The 18,662-nt window shown below is 36.8% G+C and overlaps 1 protein-coding gene across 8 annotated transcripts in view; it reads right to left on the bottom strand.

Annotated features, from left to right (window-relative positions):
• Window positions 1-18,662, bottom strand: part of nav1a (neuron navigator 1a) — a 257,779-nt gene that overhangs the window by 8,980 nt on the left and 230,137 nt on the right. For all 8 annotated transcript variants that reach the window (XM_088639806.1, XM_088639807.1, XM_088639804.1 and 5 more), the window contains 12 exons: window positions 15,803-15,987; window positions 12,552-12,714; window positions 10,361-10,556; window positions 9,340-9,437; window positions 8,867-8,962; window positions 7,777-7,945; window positions 5,842-6,077; window positions 4,950-5,104; window positions 4,545-4,616; window positions 3,696-3,892; window positions 2,598-2,716; window positions 1,283-1,480 (listed from right to left, as the gene is read on the bottom strand). In XM_088639806.1, the coding sequence (XP_088495932.1) occupies window positions 1,283-1,480; window positions 2,598-2,716; window positions 3,696-3,892; window positions 4,545-4,616; window positions 4,950-5,104; window positions 5,842-6,077; window positions 7,777-7,945; window positions 8,867-8,962; window positions 9,340-9,437; window positions 10,361-10,556; window positions 12,552-12,714; window positions 15,803-15,987 (1,884 nt within the window). The remainder of the gene's footprint in view (window positions 1-1,282; window positions 1,481-2,597; window positions 2,717-3,695; window positions 3,893-4,544; window positions 4,617-4,949; window positions 5,105-5,841; window positions 6,078-7,776; window positions 7,946-8,866; window positions 8,963-9,339; window positions 9,438-10,360; window positions 10,557-12,551; window positions 12,715-15,802; window positions 15,988-18,662) is intronic.

The following is an 18,662-nucleotide window of genomic DNA, read 5'->3' on the forward strand; positions in this document are numbered from 1 at the left end:
ATAGTTCCCCCATTTCTTATTCCAACAGTTCTTTTGATCTTTTTTATCACTTAGCTATGTAGTTTCAGCATAATTTTTCAGCCATTTTAAGGTAATCCCATCACCAGAGTGAAAAGCTTAAAGGTCATCCAGTAACATTACACAGGCACATATTTATAATGTGGAACATGGCCTGAACATTGAGATAATTTTGATTTTGCTTTAATTAAAGTGAGGAATATACTTCAGCAGATGCAAAATATTATACTGCTACTACTAATAATAGGCTTTTGAAAGGGGAAAAATATAAAATACCTGGTTTTAGAAATAAAATGGCTTATTTTAGTTTTTAGCCCATCAAAATATATTTTGCTGTACCTCTGACTAGTAATGTAATTAAATTTATTTATGCGTATTCTCTTTCTATTCGATTGCCTTTTCATTTTGGAAGCAATTTGTATTGATTTATGTATATAAAATCGAATATTTTATAGAGGTTATATATAGTTAGTACTGTAAACCAAGATAGTTCTTAAAGGAACACTCTTGAAAGATTTGAAGAGATAAGAGAGCTACCTGGGAAGTGAGATGATAATATAATTTCTTGTTTTTGTATTTTTGCAAACTATGCGGTCCAGTGCGCTCAAATATATAAAGATGCTGCCTGTCTTTGGTCAGTAAGATAAAGGGCATGTATTTGGTAAGCTGGCTGTATGCCCAGAACATGAAAAACTAACTGTTGTCCAGTCTGCAACTTACAGTAGATATAATTAATTGGCATGTGTTGCTGTCTTATCATTTGTTTAGAATGTGTCACAGTAACTCTTTGTGTTTTAAGGTATAAAGGACCATCTTCAGCTACTTATTTTTTAAGTCTGGTGGTTGCAAGCCAGACTTTTTTATATGCATATGAAATAAAGAGACTTCTGCTTCACAGACACATGAACTTTGTCATTTGTATGACAACAAATTAGACAAACGTGCCAAGGATTTAACACTTAATTTTATGCAAAGAATCCAACACTGAAGTGCAGCCCCACCTGGGTGAGGCATGGCAGCTGTTTCCCACCAACAGCCTCAGTAAACGGCAGATCAGTGTAAGGAAGTGCTTAACCAATTTATTGAACTGATGGGCTTCAATTATGATGGGGATTCCTTTAAGACGACCAGAATGTGAAAGTCAGCAGTTGGATTATTATCCATCAACCAAAGCTTGATTGGATGATAATTAAGTATTTGTCTAGGGTTTAAACAGTAGGATACTGAGAAAAAAAGAGAAATGGCATCTCTAGTGCCTACTCACTAGTGGGTCTGATTCGAGGGAACTGGGGGTTGTCTCCTTGGATACCCGCTCTTCGGCAACCTGCCCTGTGCTAACTGGCCCCACGCTGGGGGGGGGTAGGTGGAAAAGCTTAGCCTGGTCCTGTTGAGCAGAGGGCCAGGGCAGAGTACCCCTCACCCACTCCACTGGGTCCTCCCAAACAGCCTTATGGCCATGCACCTGAAAAAAGAAGAAAAACTGTCACCACGCTTAAAATATTAGGGCCCAGAACTTAAAAACACCACAAAAGAGAATGTAAACCTAACAGTACAGATAAAAAATAAAGACAAAAATGTAAAATTAACAGGTAAAATAACCATATTGCATGCAGACAACATGGGTTTATGGCGATTTCAACAGTCTAGTCAATAGTCAATGTAGGAAAACATTGATAATGGTCAGCAGAATGCAGTCATGATGAAATTGTAGTTAAAAGTACTGAATTTAAATCAAAAGGATAGATGTTAAAATTATATGACCATTAGACTTCATTTAGAACATGTTTCAGTTTTGGTCACCATGCTGCAGGAAAGAGAGAGTACCAAGGAAAGAAAACAGACTAATCTGTGGTCTGAAATGGATATAAGACAAAAGGAACAGGATATTCTTAGTCTGGAACACAGAAGGTTATGTCGGGGATTTTGATGCAGGTATTTGAAAGGCTGTGAACAAGTCACCCAGGGTACTACTTCAACATCAATAGCCACTGAACATGAATGAAAATTAAATCAAGAGATATTCAGACAGAAAACACAAGACACTGCTTTAAATACAGTGTAATGGGATGAACTCTTTGACCACTTTCTTGAAGTTGACAGTGAAGAATCCCTTAAGAAACAAATAGAAGTCCTTTTTTTAAATGACTAGCAACAACATAGGCAGAATTGTTCAGTCACATTGGTCACTATTTCCACATTCAGTTACCTTCAGGAACATATGTGAATTTTAGTGACATTATTAAAATAGCAGAAGTTCTTTACAGATATGAGTATACAAAGAGTTTAAGTTGAAAACTGAAATTTTAAAGCAAAACCTGTTCCATTTCCCCTTCTACATAATGCTCAATATACTAATGATAAGTATCATATACTAATACTAAGTCATAATATTTTGAGAGTGAAGATGTGGAAAATTAATTTAGAACAAAGATCTACAAACTACTGAGTACAATCAAACTATTACAATCTGTATCCAAAGCAATTAAAGATTCACGTCCACAGCTAAATCTTAAACTATAACAGACATTGAAATGGTAATTTATTCCTCTATAAAGAGGATGCTTGGTAGGATACTGTACCTTGATACCATCCTTGGCACCTTCTTGCAGGTAGGGTATGATGGAATGGTTCCAAAGGTCGATGAACCATGAACGGAACTCCTCCACTGTGACTGGGCAGGACAGGAAGAAACAGGGCCCTGAGGAGACAGATGTCTTTCAGCAAAGGGACATATGCAACCTTCATAAGCAGCCTTCCTCTTTAGCAAAAATCTTAACTCCATACTTGTCCATCCAACAACCAGTAATTACAACACCTCAATTAAGTATGGGGAAGAAACCTTTCTGTTTAATGTCAACAGTCCATATATAGGAACATTTCTAAAAAATCCAGGATAAAGTACCTCACATCCCTCCTTTTACTTCCGAACTGATAGGAAGATTGTCTTAAAATTTGTTTCAATGATCACTTTACAGTCTAAAAAAATTTAGTTTTACATGAATTTGATTTCAAGATTATTCATTGGCAAGGTTTATAACGGTTGGATGTCTGGACAACGGACAAATAACCACACTGTTTGAACGTGCGTTCTAGAGGAAATTCGTTTACTTCAGAATTTCTGGGTTGTGACTTAGCCAGTTAAGCTAAGTCAGTATTCAATAATACTTTATTCAGTTTAATAAAAACAAAAAAAAAAGCATTTCATGAAGCCCACTCTTGTGTACATACTATAAGGGTTGACATCTATTAAGATCAGAGGTGTAAAGGTACACAAAAATAGAGACCTGTTCCAGGTGTACAGAGATTATATTAACCATATTAAACAAAATCTATTAAAATAATTAAATTAATTTTATTTGATTTAATTTAGATGTTATTTTCTATTACAAAATTAAATTCTACAATTCTATTCTACAATTTTAATTAAAATTAATTAGTTTTAAATAAAAGCAATATGGAAAGAATAAAATATCATGCCTAAGTTCCACTGCAAAAATAATTAAACTCCTTCTGTCAAAAACACTGTTAGGGCAGGTTGCCTAGTGGCAGCTTATTTCAGTTTTAATATCAGGTAACCTGGCAAGAAATAACCTATGAGAAAAGAATCCTATTCATATAGTGGATCTGTAAAGCAGGTATTTGTAGTAATTCTGCCCAGGATTCTGTGTCAGTCCTACCAATGAGAAAGTCAGAGGTGCTGTGCTTCTCCAAGAAGGTGTGCAGGTGGTACCAGAGCTTGGGCACCCAGTCCAGCACCTGCATGAGCTCCTCACTGCAAATGCTGCTCTCATTCTCCGACTCCATCAGCTTCCTGTGCAGGTAACGCACTAAAAAGCCATTAGCTGGCTCCACGTTGTTAGAAAAAGTCACCATTCTGCAGATGATAGGAATCACGAGTTACCTGACAGAGGTTGGGCTCAATCATCATTCAAAAAATCATATGAAAGAAGAGACTTCTGCTTGTGACTGATGGCAGTATATTTAAATTGATGGTGAAATGCAGTTTACACTATTTTCATGAATTGTAGCATGTGGTTTTAAGTGTTTTTAATACGTTTGTTTGGTTGTTCATATTTTGCTAATAATTTTAAACTGCTGCATCTCAGAGTATTTAAAAGAAAAGGTAAATTTGATCTGCTTTGTATTGGTCATTTAATTTACTTAGATTCAGCATAGAGATATAGCATCTCTGAAGAAAACACAACCTGAAAAGTTCCCAGCAACATAAAAGCAGGTTTTAAAGGTTTCAAAAGATCTACTAGAAAGTGCATATTTTAAAATTATTTTATGATAAAGAAAATCAAACAAACATCTGATTTGAGGTATACAAAGTACATGAGCTTTCAGGTTCAGTAATAAAAGTGAACAGTGAAGGACCCAATGTCATATTTCTGGACCCAGGGTTTTCACTGCAGTCCCTCAGGAAAAATATGCTACTGTACATTCCACAGTATATTACAGTTTAATCTTATTATATATATACACACACCCTAATTAGGAGAGCTACAAAGTTTTCCAGCACATACCTAAAGCTCAGATGCAAACCGTGATTTGGAGTCATCTTGACTGGCTGATTAGTTGTACCAATAATATAGGGGCTGCAAACAAGAAGAAACATGTAAGATAATTTCTCTTAACTTTATACTTAACCATCCAAATCATATGGAATTCCAATGGAAATTAGTGCTACATGTGAATTGCTTTTTATATACATATATACATTTTGTAAGTCGCCCTGGACAAAAGGAATGGACAATAGTATTATAGAAGCAGCAAATGAAATCAAAAAGATAAAAGTTTAGGCTGGGCAAACACTTGTCAGAAGATGTTTTATGTAGACAAGTACAGGATATTGTATGCAGTTAGGAAAAAACAGATTATAAATACAAGATAGGAAATAGAGTGAAGGCCTTACAAAAATCCTGACTCACCATTTGTGATATTTGCAGGTCAGAGCACCATTAACAAGCTCACTGATAGAACATGCATCACTAAGGTCATCCAGGATAATAACCAATGGGACATCTCCAATGCTAGTCTCCCGATCAATTTGATTTGCCAGATTGGAAAGATACAGCTGCAGGTCCTGAAAACCAAAATGGAAAGATGATAAATACTTTGCCTTAATACACTGCTTTAATAATTTAATATCTCTTATACAGATTTACATGATGTTGTGTTGCATTCCTTAACATCACTTTAGAACTCAAGAAAGGTTACAAGTGTAACTTTGTAATTTTGTTGTTACAATTGAAAATATCTGTAGTTCAAGATACTGTGTATATTATATTATATTATATTATATTATATTATATTAAGATAACATAAGATAAGATATAAGATATTTTGTTTGTGTCCTTTTATAATATAAAGAACCATTTATACAGGGTTATGCCATATTACAACGTGGTACTGTTACACAAATAACACAAATGTGTTCAAATTACAGCCATATCTAATGAGCAAATTCTTATTTATTTCACAATTCTGCCTTGAAAGTATTGGGGGAAAAGTAGATAATTTTGCTATATTGAGGGTTTCTCAATTTAAAATGGCAAGCCTTTCTAATTGTTTATTTTTTGTTTACTTAGATGTGTAAAAAATGTGAAATGATTGAGGAGAATTTTTTTTACAATAAAAAATCATATTAAATTGGTAGCTATAACTCAGTGTAACAAGAATAAAACACGTGTTAACTGATTATTGGGTTTAACATTTTGTAACTAAGTATTTTGAGAAAATAAAAACATGTTATGACAAAACTTGAGAAAATGTATTGCAATAGTAATTTTGAGCTGTTGTAGGCCACTCAATGGAGCTCACCTTGCAGGACTGCTGGTGCATGTTATATGTGACCGTGATGCCTTCTGTGACTTCCCGCCCAGAGCGATCCACCAAGTACTCCGCTAGACGTGAAGTGAGGTAGGTCTTGCCTGTACCGCTGGGCCCCGAGAGTATCAGTCGTCGATGTTTTAGCAGTAGGCTGATGTAGTGTTGCATCATGGGCTTGGGAATCAGAGTCTCAAACACCAGACTGTCCACACACTTCTCCTTCAAACCTATAGAAAGGAAGCGGGGTTGGGGGGAAACAAGACCTCTTGACATCAGGCTTCATGTTTCTGTTTTTAATGTAAAGATGTTAAAGACCCAGCTAAATGACAAAGGAACACATTCTAAGTTACAACATTCTTAAATGGAGTCTTTTTTTTATAAATAACTCAACAACAGCAACGGAACAACATTCTCTCAACAGTCTTTTTAAGTCACTTTAGATATAAGCCCTTGTTTAATGACTAATTAATTATTTTAGAGCAGTATCTTTATCCAATTTGAGAATACTCAGTCATCATGAAATTCAAAATATTTTTTAAATGCAAAACCAATTATAATAATTTAAGAAAGACATGTCACAAAATACAGTTAATGGGGTCTCCCGAATGTCTCATTCACTGTTATATTGTATACTTCAGACTTCAACAGTTGAAATCTGAGCTGTCATGAACTGACTAAAACTGTGGTTCTTCAAGCAGCTATCAACAAATGGGCAAGTGACAAAGTTTGCTGAGCTTGAGCAGGTTAGGGAATTCTCATATGCCATACAATAGCAATCCTTTGACTAATCATGGCTTTCCACCAATTAATGGGCTCTGTGGCCCTGTTCACTGTGAAAGTAAGAAAAAGGAGTACATTTGTGGGGACACTCACGTACTGTATGGTGTTCTTTTTCATGCAGGAATGAGGAGGACGGTATTTACCAAACAGGTTAAAGGCACCAAACAGTTTCTGATCATTTATCATTCCTAACCTTTCTTATTTGCTTATAACTGAGTAGACATCAAAAGCATTATAATCACTAAAACCAAGCTTTATTCTTTCATAGTCAGGTTATTGTCTGGTGTTGGAAAAGAAAAAAACTACTTACTGCTTTAAAACCTAAACATTTAAGATGCTTATATGTGAGAAGCCACAAACTTATGTCTCACCCTATAACTTCATTATGCTCCTTTGATTTAATGAACAGCTGCAGACTTGGAATGGTGCAAAATGATTTAAGAACATGGCTCTGAGTACTGAAGAAAATTATCCTTCTTAACTTATAATTCATAAGATTTCCACTGTTCCTAGGAACACAGTGGTTAATTTAAAGTCTGTGGAAAATAAACTTAGCAGGATTTGGGAGACCAAAAATCAGTACCACTTAGTTCTAAAACACTTTAATGTACTGACTTAAAAGTAATTTATTTTGACATTTACTTTTAGAATGTTTTGACTTTACTTGTGCCCAAGGTCTTACTCTGAAGACCCCCTGCTGTGTCTGACAACAGTAACCAGTCTAACAGCCCAACAGTCTAACATACACTTTCAAGATTCTAATTTTCACTCAGGCTACAAAAGATTCTGGATGATTTGCTTTTATAAAACACAATGTTTTCAAGTGCATTTCTCTTTCATGAGGTTCAAAGTGTACTTTAAACCTTAGGACCACGAGACTTATTTTAGCTGTGTTTTCCAACACTAGTGATAACAAATAGGTTATTATCCGTGATGTTAGAGACATGATAAAATTAGTCATCTAGCCTACTGTTCCTTAATATGTCAAAGCAGGGGAAGTGCAGTTTGATATTGAAAGATACATCTGAAAAGGACATGCCACTGCATGCTAACATAACTCCTCATTTAAACCATCATAATAGGGAACAATCACTGACCTTTACCACAAAAAATACATATATCTCATGTGCCCTTCACACAACTGACCTTTCAATGTCACAGAGATGTTGTTGACTCCTTTGCTCATACATCTGCATGGCAATACTTCAGGTGTCTCTGTACCCAGGATCCTTTTGCCATTGTTGATGCTGTAGCTAAAGATGGAGTCAACAGATAATCCTAGACTGGAGGCAGGGTCCACAACTGTAATGTAGTCCTGATGGGAGGAAGAGTGACAATGGGTCTGGTTTAAACTAAGTTTTGAAGCTCTGTGCACACAATCTAATCAGCCTGTCTCCTCATACAGCAGTTTTATTTCTCACTTTTAAACCATAACCCTTCATTTTTGTTGTTGAGAATTTGTGAAATACTCCCTATAATAAGCTGTGGCTGTACACACAGTTCAGTAAATACATTTAAACAGTCCCCTTTCTTTACTATTCCACTTTTTTGCGGTTTTTCTTCATTTTATTGTGATCGGGATCTTGTGTTGAATTCTAATATGTTAGAATTGATTTCAATTTTGTTTATAAAACAGAATTACACATAAAAGGACGTCAGTATTAAAAGCTGTAAAACACACGGTCAGATCAGTAGGCCTACAGTAATACTTGGATCAGGGGACCAAATATCCAAATATTGGGAGACCAAAGATTACAATTCTCCTAGGCTTTGGCAATGAACCATAGGTCCCAAGAAGCTTAATAGGAGCTTAACTGAAAGAAGAAATTACTGTACATAGAAAGTAGATTTCAACTGAAACACTTATAGTCTAAAACTTTGTGAACCACAGTAAGCCCATTAAAAGGTTAACTTTAAATTGACAGAATTCTGTTAGTTTTTTTTTCTTTTTGTTTAATCCTATTATTTTTATTTAATTTAAAATTATTTAAATTTGATTAAATGATTGAATTTTTCCAGTCACTCAGACTTGTAGCCACTACTCAAAGATAGCTATGAAATAGATACCTATTTTAAGAATAGCAGCTTTTTACAACAAGAACTAGAATGTACTGCACTTAATTCATCATTTTCATGCAAACTTAAATAAACAATTTTAAAAGAATATCTGAAAAGTGAATAAATAACAAATGGTGATTGGGTGTTAAAGTTCGATAAAAACACATTAAGAAGTCACCTTGAAGGCCTGAATGACTGCTTTGTCAAGCATGGTCCAGTCTGTCTTTGCATTGATTTTCACTGAGCCAATGAAGAAATCCTGCTGTTTAACATCCTGGACAAGAGCAGAGCAGCCAGTCATGTCAATTTGTTGTGGTTAACTTTCATTTCATTTTCAAAACTAGATTACAAAATCTATTTTATAAACAGAGAATATATTATAACTTCATAGGAAAGCAGCATTATGGCAGTAACTTCGAGAGCAAAGATGCAAAAATAAAAAATCTAAACCTTCTTCATTAGTTTTAACTGTCTTATTACAGAGCCCTGCCAAGATACTTCTGCACACATGGTAATTGCATCAACCTTCAGCATGACTTGAACCAGCTTATGCATGAGGGCAGCTTTGGGATCCTTTGAGCAGAAAAGTGCTACATAAACGCCATCCATTTTTAACGTTATCTGAAGTCAGGGCTGAATAGAGGCACATACATCTTTGAAAATCTGCAGATCTGGCACACAGACCACCACACGAAGACGATGCTCATCCTTCTGGGAGGAAGTACTCATCGCGTCCATTGGAGACAAATCTGAAGAGAAAAGGAAGTTTGAGGGATTGAGAAATAGTCTTGTCTCTGAGGAGAAACATCTTAAATCCTTACTACACTTCTGAACTATCAAAGCTGTCCAGATTTTGTTTCTAAAGGTACTGTCATCTCTGTGGTTTTTATTATACTTTTTCTACAGGGATAGTCCTGACTTGCCCTAGAGTGCCCCAATCAAGGTTAATTCTACACAGTTTCTGATAACAGTTTTTAATTATGTTATCTAGTAGTATAATTTGTTCAGTACAGCATGGAGCAGCCTTGTAAGGGTGTAGAGGACTAATATTTCATGCTCTTACTGAATTGAGCAATGATTAGTACAACAGATAAAAATGAAATTATTCCCCATCTATTTAAGGATTAATCTGTAAAACCTGCTCTACTGTGGTTTTCAGGCCCATGAGTGACAGGCTCCACTCCAGTAAATTTTAAATGTGGAATAGGTCAGGGTAAATATGATTCATTGAAAGAGGTAACTTCAGATTTATTACAGAACTGCAAGATCATAACACTTTGTAATATACAGTGTATGCAGGGATGCATACGCTATTAATCTTCTTTCACATCTTCTGTCTGCAAACAGATATAAACTGCAAACTCACAAGTGCCACTGTAAGATGACATGATTTTTTGAGGCACAGCAAGCCAAGTATGTCTGGCTGAATCACGAACATTTAAAATGGGCAGCACTTGGCCAACTTTGTGCCAGGTTGGAGACTTTTGACAAATCCCAGAATCAAATTGGTGTTATCCAAAATGCACTATGCACAAATATACAAACTGCTTAACCTTTCAGGAACCTCTCCTACAGTACCTGTGAATCATTTTTTTTCCAAACTATTGGGGGAATGTAACTCAAATAGCATATAAAGTTTCTCAATTGTATGAGTTGATATTAACCACCATACCTGGTTCATTGCACTCGCTTAGGCTCAGGCTGTAGGACTGGGTGAGGGACATGGCCATAGATTGCCGTGGTGATGATGAGGTAAGCAGTGCGGTCAAACTCTGTGGTTGGGAGATGGATGAGGGAGGGGCAGAACTGGGAGCAGTTGTCCCTGTCTTTAGCTGATCATTCTCTGCCTTCAGATTCTCCACTGTCATCTATGAGAAAACAGAAAACTTATTTGTATGATAGTGACCTTTAATTTGTTCACATTTCAAGAAATGCATGATAAAATACATACTCCAAGGGTTCCATTCATCCATTTTCTAACTGCTTTTTCCAATACAGGCTCGTGGGAGACCTGAAGCCTATTCCAGTAAGCAATGGGCAAAAGGTAGAATACATCCTGAATGGGACACCAGTTTATGGCAGGGTACTCACAAACACAAACATGCACACACTCACACCAGGGACAGTTCTCCCAGAATCAAATTTATCTTTGGCCTGTGGGAAGAAACCACACTTGAAGGAAACGCACACAAACACGGGAGAACATACAAACTCAGCACAGAAATGCTAACAAAATTCTACCACAAAGCAGAACACTAAATTAATGGGACATTAAAGGACACTGACACAGCTAACAAAATATCACACATTACTGTGCTAGCCCAAAAGAATAACTATTTATAAGGCAGTGCTTGCCAACCATACTAAAAAGTAACTCTTTATACTTCTATATTTAACACAGATTACATTTAAAAAATCTTTTTCTGCATGCAATGTATAGCATCTTACAATTATTATACAATTCTTAGGGATTTATTTCACACGTTTTTTAATATTGATATATTTATTATGGTCACTAGTGAGAGAATTTGTCTTATAAAATGTCAGATACATTGTTAGAAATACAATGTTTATTCTCTTTTGAGGGATCAAACATTTATTTATATCTTATTTCACTAGTTTGCTTTTACTGTGTAAATAATTTACTAACATCATTTACTAATTATCCTGCTAGAATAACAGAAAATTACTAACTGCAACTTAAGTGTGAGCTGGCTACGCGCCTGGAACGTGAAGGGCAGAGCCAGCTTCGGGCAGCCTGACCAGAACTGAGAGCGCCTGATATCTGCTTTAAGACACAATTAACAAAATCTAGAAGTACATAGTGTCTGCTTAAAAAATAAATAAAGAAACCCAAGAATATTCTTACAGTTTATTACGCACCAAGGCTAGCAGCCTTGGCTTTACACCATATATGGCATGGAATTGTACTGAAACTGTTCTGGGTGGGTTTTCTGTTTGTGATGTCGTATAAAAAGCGTCCTTTTGTACCAATAAGTTGAGTCAGTGCTTCATCGGTTTTGGCTCCTGTGTGCACACATAATAAAGGTAATGCCTGCTTCATACACACACGAATCGCGTCTCCTTTGTTGGACACAACACTTTTTTAAATTAAAGACCTTTACATCGTGTTACGTGACCTTCACTGATTTGTAAATGACAGGTTGTGCAGTTAAAACAGCTTTTCATACCTCCTTTCAAGCAGTAAGTTTACAATGTAAAGTAAAACTATAGGGAATGCTAATAAGAACTGTTTAGTAGTACCTACTCATTCACTACACATCTAAAAACATCTTGACAAAATATGTAGTATCTCTTATGGAGCAAGATTCGCAGGTTTCTAAGCCAAAAAAGGAAGTTATCTCTATGACAGCACAGCAGTCAACCAAGGCAACAAGATCAGACTTTCAGCTTACTTTCAAGTTAAATTTCTCAAGTTTTCTCAATCCCAGATTTAATTTCTTTCATTACGAACAAAATCTGCATCAGAAATGTCTGTCTTTCTAAAATAACCTTTGTTAAAAGAACCACTTGTCTTTCCACTTCCAAGTGTGACCTAAGATAACTGACATTGATTATATACTGTATATCGTATCATGAACTGCATGGAAAAATATGAGGTTTTCTCCTGAATCTATTAGATCCATGTAAGTCTTATAGTTAGAAAGAGGAATGCTTTCTCTCCATCAAAACTTAAGATGTATAGATTTAAAAAAAACAGGAGGGTGCTGTAGCACAGTAAAAACTGTAAATTGCCTGTACCATCCAAAATGGAGGTACAGGTATTTAAAGGAACTTGAGACAGCTTAGGTGAGAAGGTGAAATACAGACAGTATGATGACCCAATTTAAAGTTTACGGTACCTGCATATTGTTCATTGCTTCCCGGAGCTGCTCCAGCTGGTGGGCAGAGCTAAGGGCCTCCAGTCGGATATCGGTCAGTTTCATTTCCTTCTCCCATAATTCCGAGCGCAGCTCTGATACCACCTTCTCCTCATTCTCTGGTTCCTCATTCCCCTCAAAAATTCTGATCACAAAAAAGAGGGGGTTTACAATTAATAATTGCCTTTACGAGTACCATCATAAAATTCCAGATTTGACCTCACAGACAAATTGAAATCAGGTAATAAATGAAAAGCATTTTTCTCATGAACAATCCATAATACTACTTAATGACTATGGTTGCATAGTAGAACCTTTACTTTTTTTCTAAACAGAGGATATGTTTCCACTTATTTCTAGTAAGTTCCTTCATCCATTTTCGAAGCGCTTCTTCCAATTCAGGCTTGCAGAGGAGCTGAAGCCTATTCCAGCAATCAACAGGTGCAATTACCTGAAGCCAATTAAATACAGTTGCAAGAAGTTTGTGAACCCTTTGGAATCACCTGGATTTCTGCAATAATTACTCATAAAAATGTGGTCTGATCTTCAACTTCAAGTCACAACAATAGACAAACACAATCTGCTTAAACTAATAACACACAAACAATTGTACTTCTTCTTGTCAGTACTGAACACATCGTTTAAACATTCACAGTCTTGGTTGGAAAAAGTATGTGAACCGCTAGGCTATTGACTTCTCCCGAAACTAATTGGAGTCAGGTGTTCCAATCAATGAGATGAGATTGGAGATGTGGGTTGGAGGTGCCCTGTCCTATGAAAAAAGGCACACAAAGCTTGGCTACTGACAGAGTCTGCTCTATAAAGAACTGTTCATGTGAACCATGCCCCGATAAAAAGAAATATCAGAGGACCTTAGAAGAAGAACTGTAGAGATGCATAAAGCTGGAAAAAGCTACAAAAGCATTTCTAAAGGCCTGGGTGTTCATCAATCCACAGTAAGACAAACTGTCTACAAATGGAGGATATTCAGTACTGTTGCTACTCTCCCTAGGAGTGGGCGTCCTGCAAAGATCACAGCAAGAGCGCAGCATACAATGCTGAAGGAGGTGAAAAAGAACCCTAGGGTAACAGCAAAGGACCTGCAGAAATCCCTTGAACTTGCCAAAGTCTCTGTTCATGTCTACATTATAAGAAAAACACTGAACAAGAATGATGTTAATGGAAGGACACCACAGAGCAAACCACTGCTCTCCAAAAAAAACCTTTGCTGTACATCTCAAGTGTTCAAAAGACCACCTGGATGTTCCACAATGCGAATGGGACAATGTTCTTTGGATGGATGAGACAAAAGCTGAACTCTTCGGCAGAAACGTTGCTTGGAGGGAAAAAAACACTGCACACCAACACCAAAACCAAAACCTCATCCCAACCGTGTAGCATGGTGGAGGGAGCATCATGGTTTGGGGTTGCTTTGCTGCCGCAAGGCCTGGGCAACTTGCTATCATAGAGGGACCAATGAATTCAAAAGTGTATCAAGAAATTTTACAGGAGAATGTCAGGGTGGCGGTCCGTCACCTGAAGCTTAATAGAAGTTGGGTGATGCAACAAGACAATGACCCGAAACACAGGTGTAAATCAACAACAGAATGGCTTAAACAGAAGAAAATCGTGTTCTGGAATGGCTAAGTCATGGCTAAGAGTACAAACCTCAACCCAATTTAGATGCTGTGGCATGACTGAAGAGAGCTGTTCACGCAAGGAATCCCAGAAATAATCAATGAACTGAAACAGTTTTGGAAGGAGGAATGGTCTACAATTCCTCCTAACTGTTGTGCAAATCTCATCAGCAGCTACAGGAAACATTGGGTGGAGGTTATTGCTGGAGGTTCTACCCGTTACTAAATACAAGGGTTCACATACTTTGTCCAGCGTGGACTGTGAATGTTTAAACAATGTGTTCAATATTGACAAGAAGAAGTACAATTGTTTGTGTTATTAGGTTAAGCAGATTGTGTTTGTCTATCATGGTGACTTAAAGATCAGACCACATTTCAGCACTCCAGTTTCCTCTCATAGTCCCAAAACACACAGTTGCAAGAAAAAGTTTGTGAACCCTTTGGAATTACCTTGATTTCTGCATTAATTACTTATAAGTATAAATTACCTGGATTTCTGCATTATAAGTAATTACTCTTATAAGTAATTAATGCAGAAATCCAGGTAATTTATACTTATAATAATAATAATAATAATAATAATAATTGCTTACACTTATATAGCGCTTTTCTGGACACTCCACTCAAAGCGGTTTACAGGTAATGGGGACTCCCCTCCACCACCACCAATGTGCAGCATCCACCTGGATGATGCGACGGCAGCCATAGTGCGCCAGAACGCTCACCACACATCAGCTATCAGTGGGGAGGAGAGCAGAGTAATGTAGCCAATTCATAGAAGGGGATTATTAGGAGGCCATGATTGGTAAGGGCCAATTGGAAATTTAGTTACTTTAGTTAATTAATTACTTATAAGTAATTAATGCAGAAATCAAGGTAATTCCAAAGGGTTCACAAACTTTTTCTTGCAACTGTGTGTTTTGGGACTATGAGAGGAAACTGGAGTGCTCAGACTAAACCCACACAAACGCAGGGAGAACATACAAACTCCATGCAGATAGCACCCCGTGTCCAGAATTTAACCCAGCACTCACCCAGAATCCTTGCACCACCATGCCACCCTATTTGTAGTACATAAACAATTTTAAATCTTCTTCTTTTGAGAGATTTGAAAGAAATCTCAAAATCTCAAGTCTTGTTGTGAACAACATTACAGGCCCTTAATATAGTATAAAGACAATCCCACGTCTTCTCTCTCTACTTGACAAATAAGCAACATGTTGAGTAGGTTTACATCTTTTACATGCCAGACTGCCATTGCCTTGTGTTTGCCCTTGGTTTAACACTAATCTGTGCTTTGAAGCAACAGATCCTAGAACGTAGGAAAGGCATAGTTGGGCTATAGCTGTGGGAATATTTAAATGAGTATTAAATAAATATACTGTATTATGCACTACCTTTTCGTTTTTTAAATATGTATATACCATCATCACACAACATAAAAAATGTTTTCAATTTAACTGCAAACAATCACAAGTTGTGCTATAAAAACAGGTAATGATGAACTTAAGTCCAGCGAGCATAAATTATTTTATCTACACTCTAAGTGAAAATAATGACCTATTCAAAAAGGTCAAAAAGTATAATCAAACTTACACTGAGGAGGAAGTGGATGTGGATGATGTGTGGGACAAGGCTGTATTCTCTGCCCCTTCATGGACCAGTTTTGGGGAAGATGGGGCAGAAGAGTCTGGTGTGGCAATTTCCTCTATGTCTGAATATGATGTGGCTGATTTGGGTCCCTTCTTGATGCTGAAGGCCTTGTTGAAGGAGGTCCTCAGCTGCAATTGGAGAGGCAGACAGACAGTGGCTCATCAATTAAACTATGTTTTTGGAAAAATGTCATTTTTTGTAATGAACAATAGTGCAAGTCGAACCTCTATGGAGCTTAGAGGCTTGCATTATTGTCTGTAATAAATATTAACCCTGTTGAATTCACATTAGAGCATATCTAAAATATCAAAAATATCTATTTTTTTCATTTTGTTTTTAGTTCTTACATTGCTCAAAGCAGAAACTAACTTTGAGCAAAATATATTTATTATATGATTAACACCATCCCAGAGCTTTCATTTCCAGTATGATTTGTCTAGATTTACAGTATGTCACTCAATGTCCATTACAAGGTTTTAACACACCCAGCTGTTTTTGATTAATTGTTGATCAACACAATTATAAAATTACTAATTACAATTATCAAGGAGCTAGATTTACCAAAGAGCTGCACTGAAGTGAACTGAAATCTCATATTGAAGTATTAATGAATTTCTGATATAAGTTATTCAGCAGAAAAAAAGTAAAATACCATAATTGGAGAGCTGATTGGAGTGTTTTTCTTTACTGCAAGCTAGGATAATAATTTTTAATAATTTATTTTTGTATTTAAATATTTAATTTTTAATATGTATTCTATTAAAAAGATTTAAAGGTTAAAAATAGACTAGGTATTAAAGCAACTTCTTTTGAAAGATGTTGTTTAACAAGACAATCATTAAACACGAAATGGGGAAAAAGAGCTTAACTATCAAAGTCTGATTCAGCACACTTATTGTCTTCTAAAACTAAAGCTGAAAGTCAATTGCAATATTTGCCATTTTCTGTAGCCCACTTGACTTTTTAAGCAGAATAGTAAGCTTTTTCTTTTACATGTGACATTAACTGTGAATTATACTAACAGCACTTTATTAGTGAAATAGTAAAATTCTATAGTATAAGGCCAGGTAATAGGAGAAATTGATATAGTTTAAATTACAGGTTTTATACATAGCATATTGCTTGAAATACAAACCATATTAACACTCACTAGCTTCCAAAAGCACATATACAATGATAAATCTACAATAAACAGAGGTAGTATTCAGGGCTAGATCAATATACAGAATGCCGTGAGTGTTGAATATTTAGGCATAGTGAAAGAAAACATTTGAAGAATTAAGGGTTATTCTACAAGCCAAATGAAACAAAAGCGATCTATAAAGTCTAAAAATACTCAGAAAGGTTATGCATATGAATGTTTGTCAAATGCAATGCATTAACATCAATCTCTTTAAAACAGGTATGAATGAACAAGAGTTAATGGTGTCCAAAAGTTTTTCAAATGAAATAAAGACTGAATGAGGAATAATGTTCCGCAACAGAAAGGATATGGCAATGAGAGGACTATCAACATTTTGGAACATTTTAAAGGTCAATAGAAAAATTTACTTGTAAAAGAACTCCCTCTTCTTGAGACATTAACAGTTTAAAAGTTTACAGGTGTAGCGGCAATGCTTGTTAATAAGACAGAATTAAGTGTTGCTGTGCTTTCCTAAATGAGGCCCCATCTCTCTCTTCATCTCTGTGGTGCAGCCACAGAGAAGCTATTCATGCAGGCTGATTTAAAGATGTTTTTCTTTTGATAAGGGACAGCTCCCAAATGGGGCTGCACTTAGCTAAGCCTGGCTATCATGATCAATGGTCATCCATTGGCGCCTATCTGTCTAGGGAGTGACAGATGGACATCTCAACTGCATTCCTAAGTGTCAGGAGTAAGTGACTCATATCTCACCTTGATCAACCAATCAGGGACTGGTAGGGCCGAGTAACCCACGTGGGTCTCTGATGCCCATGAAACTTTCAGCCAATGAACGAGCTGAAGTTCCTCAAGGTAAAAACAGACAACACAGAGCTCCCGGTGGACTATTCCAGTAGGAGAAATTCTAGGGAGAATTCCAGGGGTGCGAGACTATTCTAAAGAATTCCAGGGCAGGACGACCCAGGAGCAGAAAGGCTCCCAAGGGCAGGACATTCTCCCAGCGCGCCTCCTGACCATCCTGAGACTCACCCCGGACAACCACAGAACGGCCAGTGTGTCCAAGTGCCAGAACTTTGCTTTGTTCTAAGAGTCGAGAGCAGAGGTTGCCACGAGTAACCAAAAGATCCACCCGAGGTTAGCATCAGCAGCAGGCCTCGTGAACAGGTCGGAACTGTGGACAGCTGAATCAGTATTCAGAACTAGCGCTTCATCAGGAACGAACCGGTCCTCTTCCTGACCTGCTGGGACCCACAGTCATCTTTTCTCCTGTGCACAAACTCTTGCTAGTTTCGGCCAAAATTAACTAGCCGGTCTTCAGAGAGCATCAGCAGCGCACCGTCGCAAGCCGCACAGCACAGCCTGGCACGGAGCCAGAGAGCGCGGATTGGACAGCAACAAGCCTGCAACTGTGCCCGCAGGAGATCTGAATCCCCAGAGATTGGATGAGTATTCAACTTCACTGCATTACAGCTTAAGAATTCAATTGTTATCCCACCCAGTTGATATCAATTTAATTCCTAAGAGTTATGTAGATTGTTTTGAGTATCTAATGTAGAAGTTATAACCAAGTTTGTTTACGAAACGGTCTAAATGAATGATATACTGAACGTATGTCCTCTTGATATAGGTAACTCTTCATGACTGATTGAATATATACCTTTT

This window comes from Lepisosteus platostomus, chromosome 7 (genome assembly GCF_059453375.1).
Source record: "Lepisosteus platostomus isolate fLepPlt1 chromosome 7, fLepPlt1.hap1, whole genome shotgun sequence".
NCBI classification, from domain to species: Eukaryota; Metazoa; Chordata; class Actinopteri; order Semionotiformes; family Lepisosteidae; genus Lepisosteus; species Lepisosteus platostomus.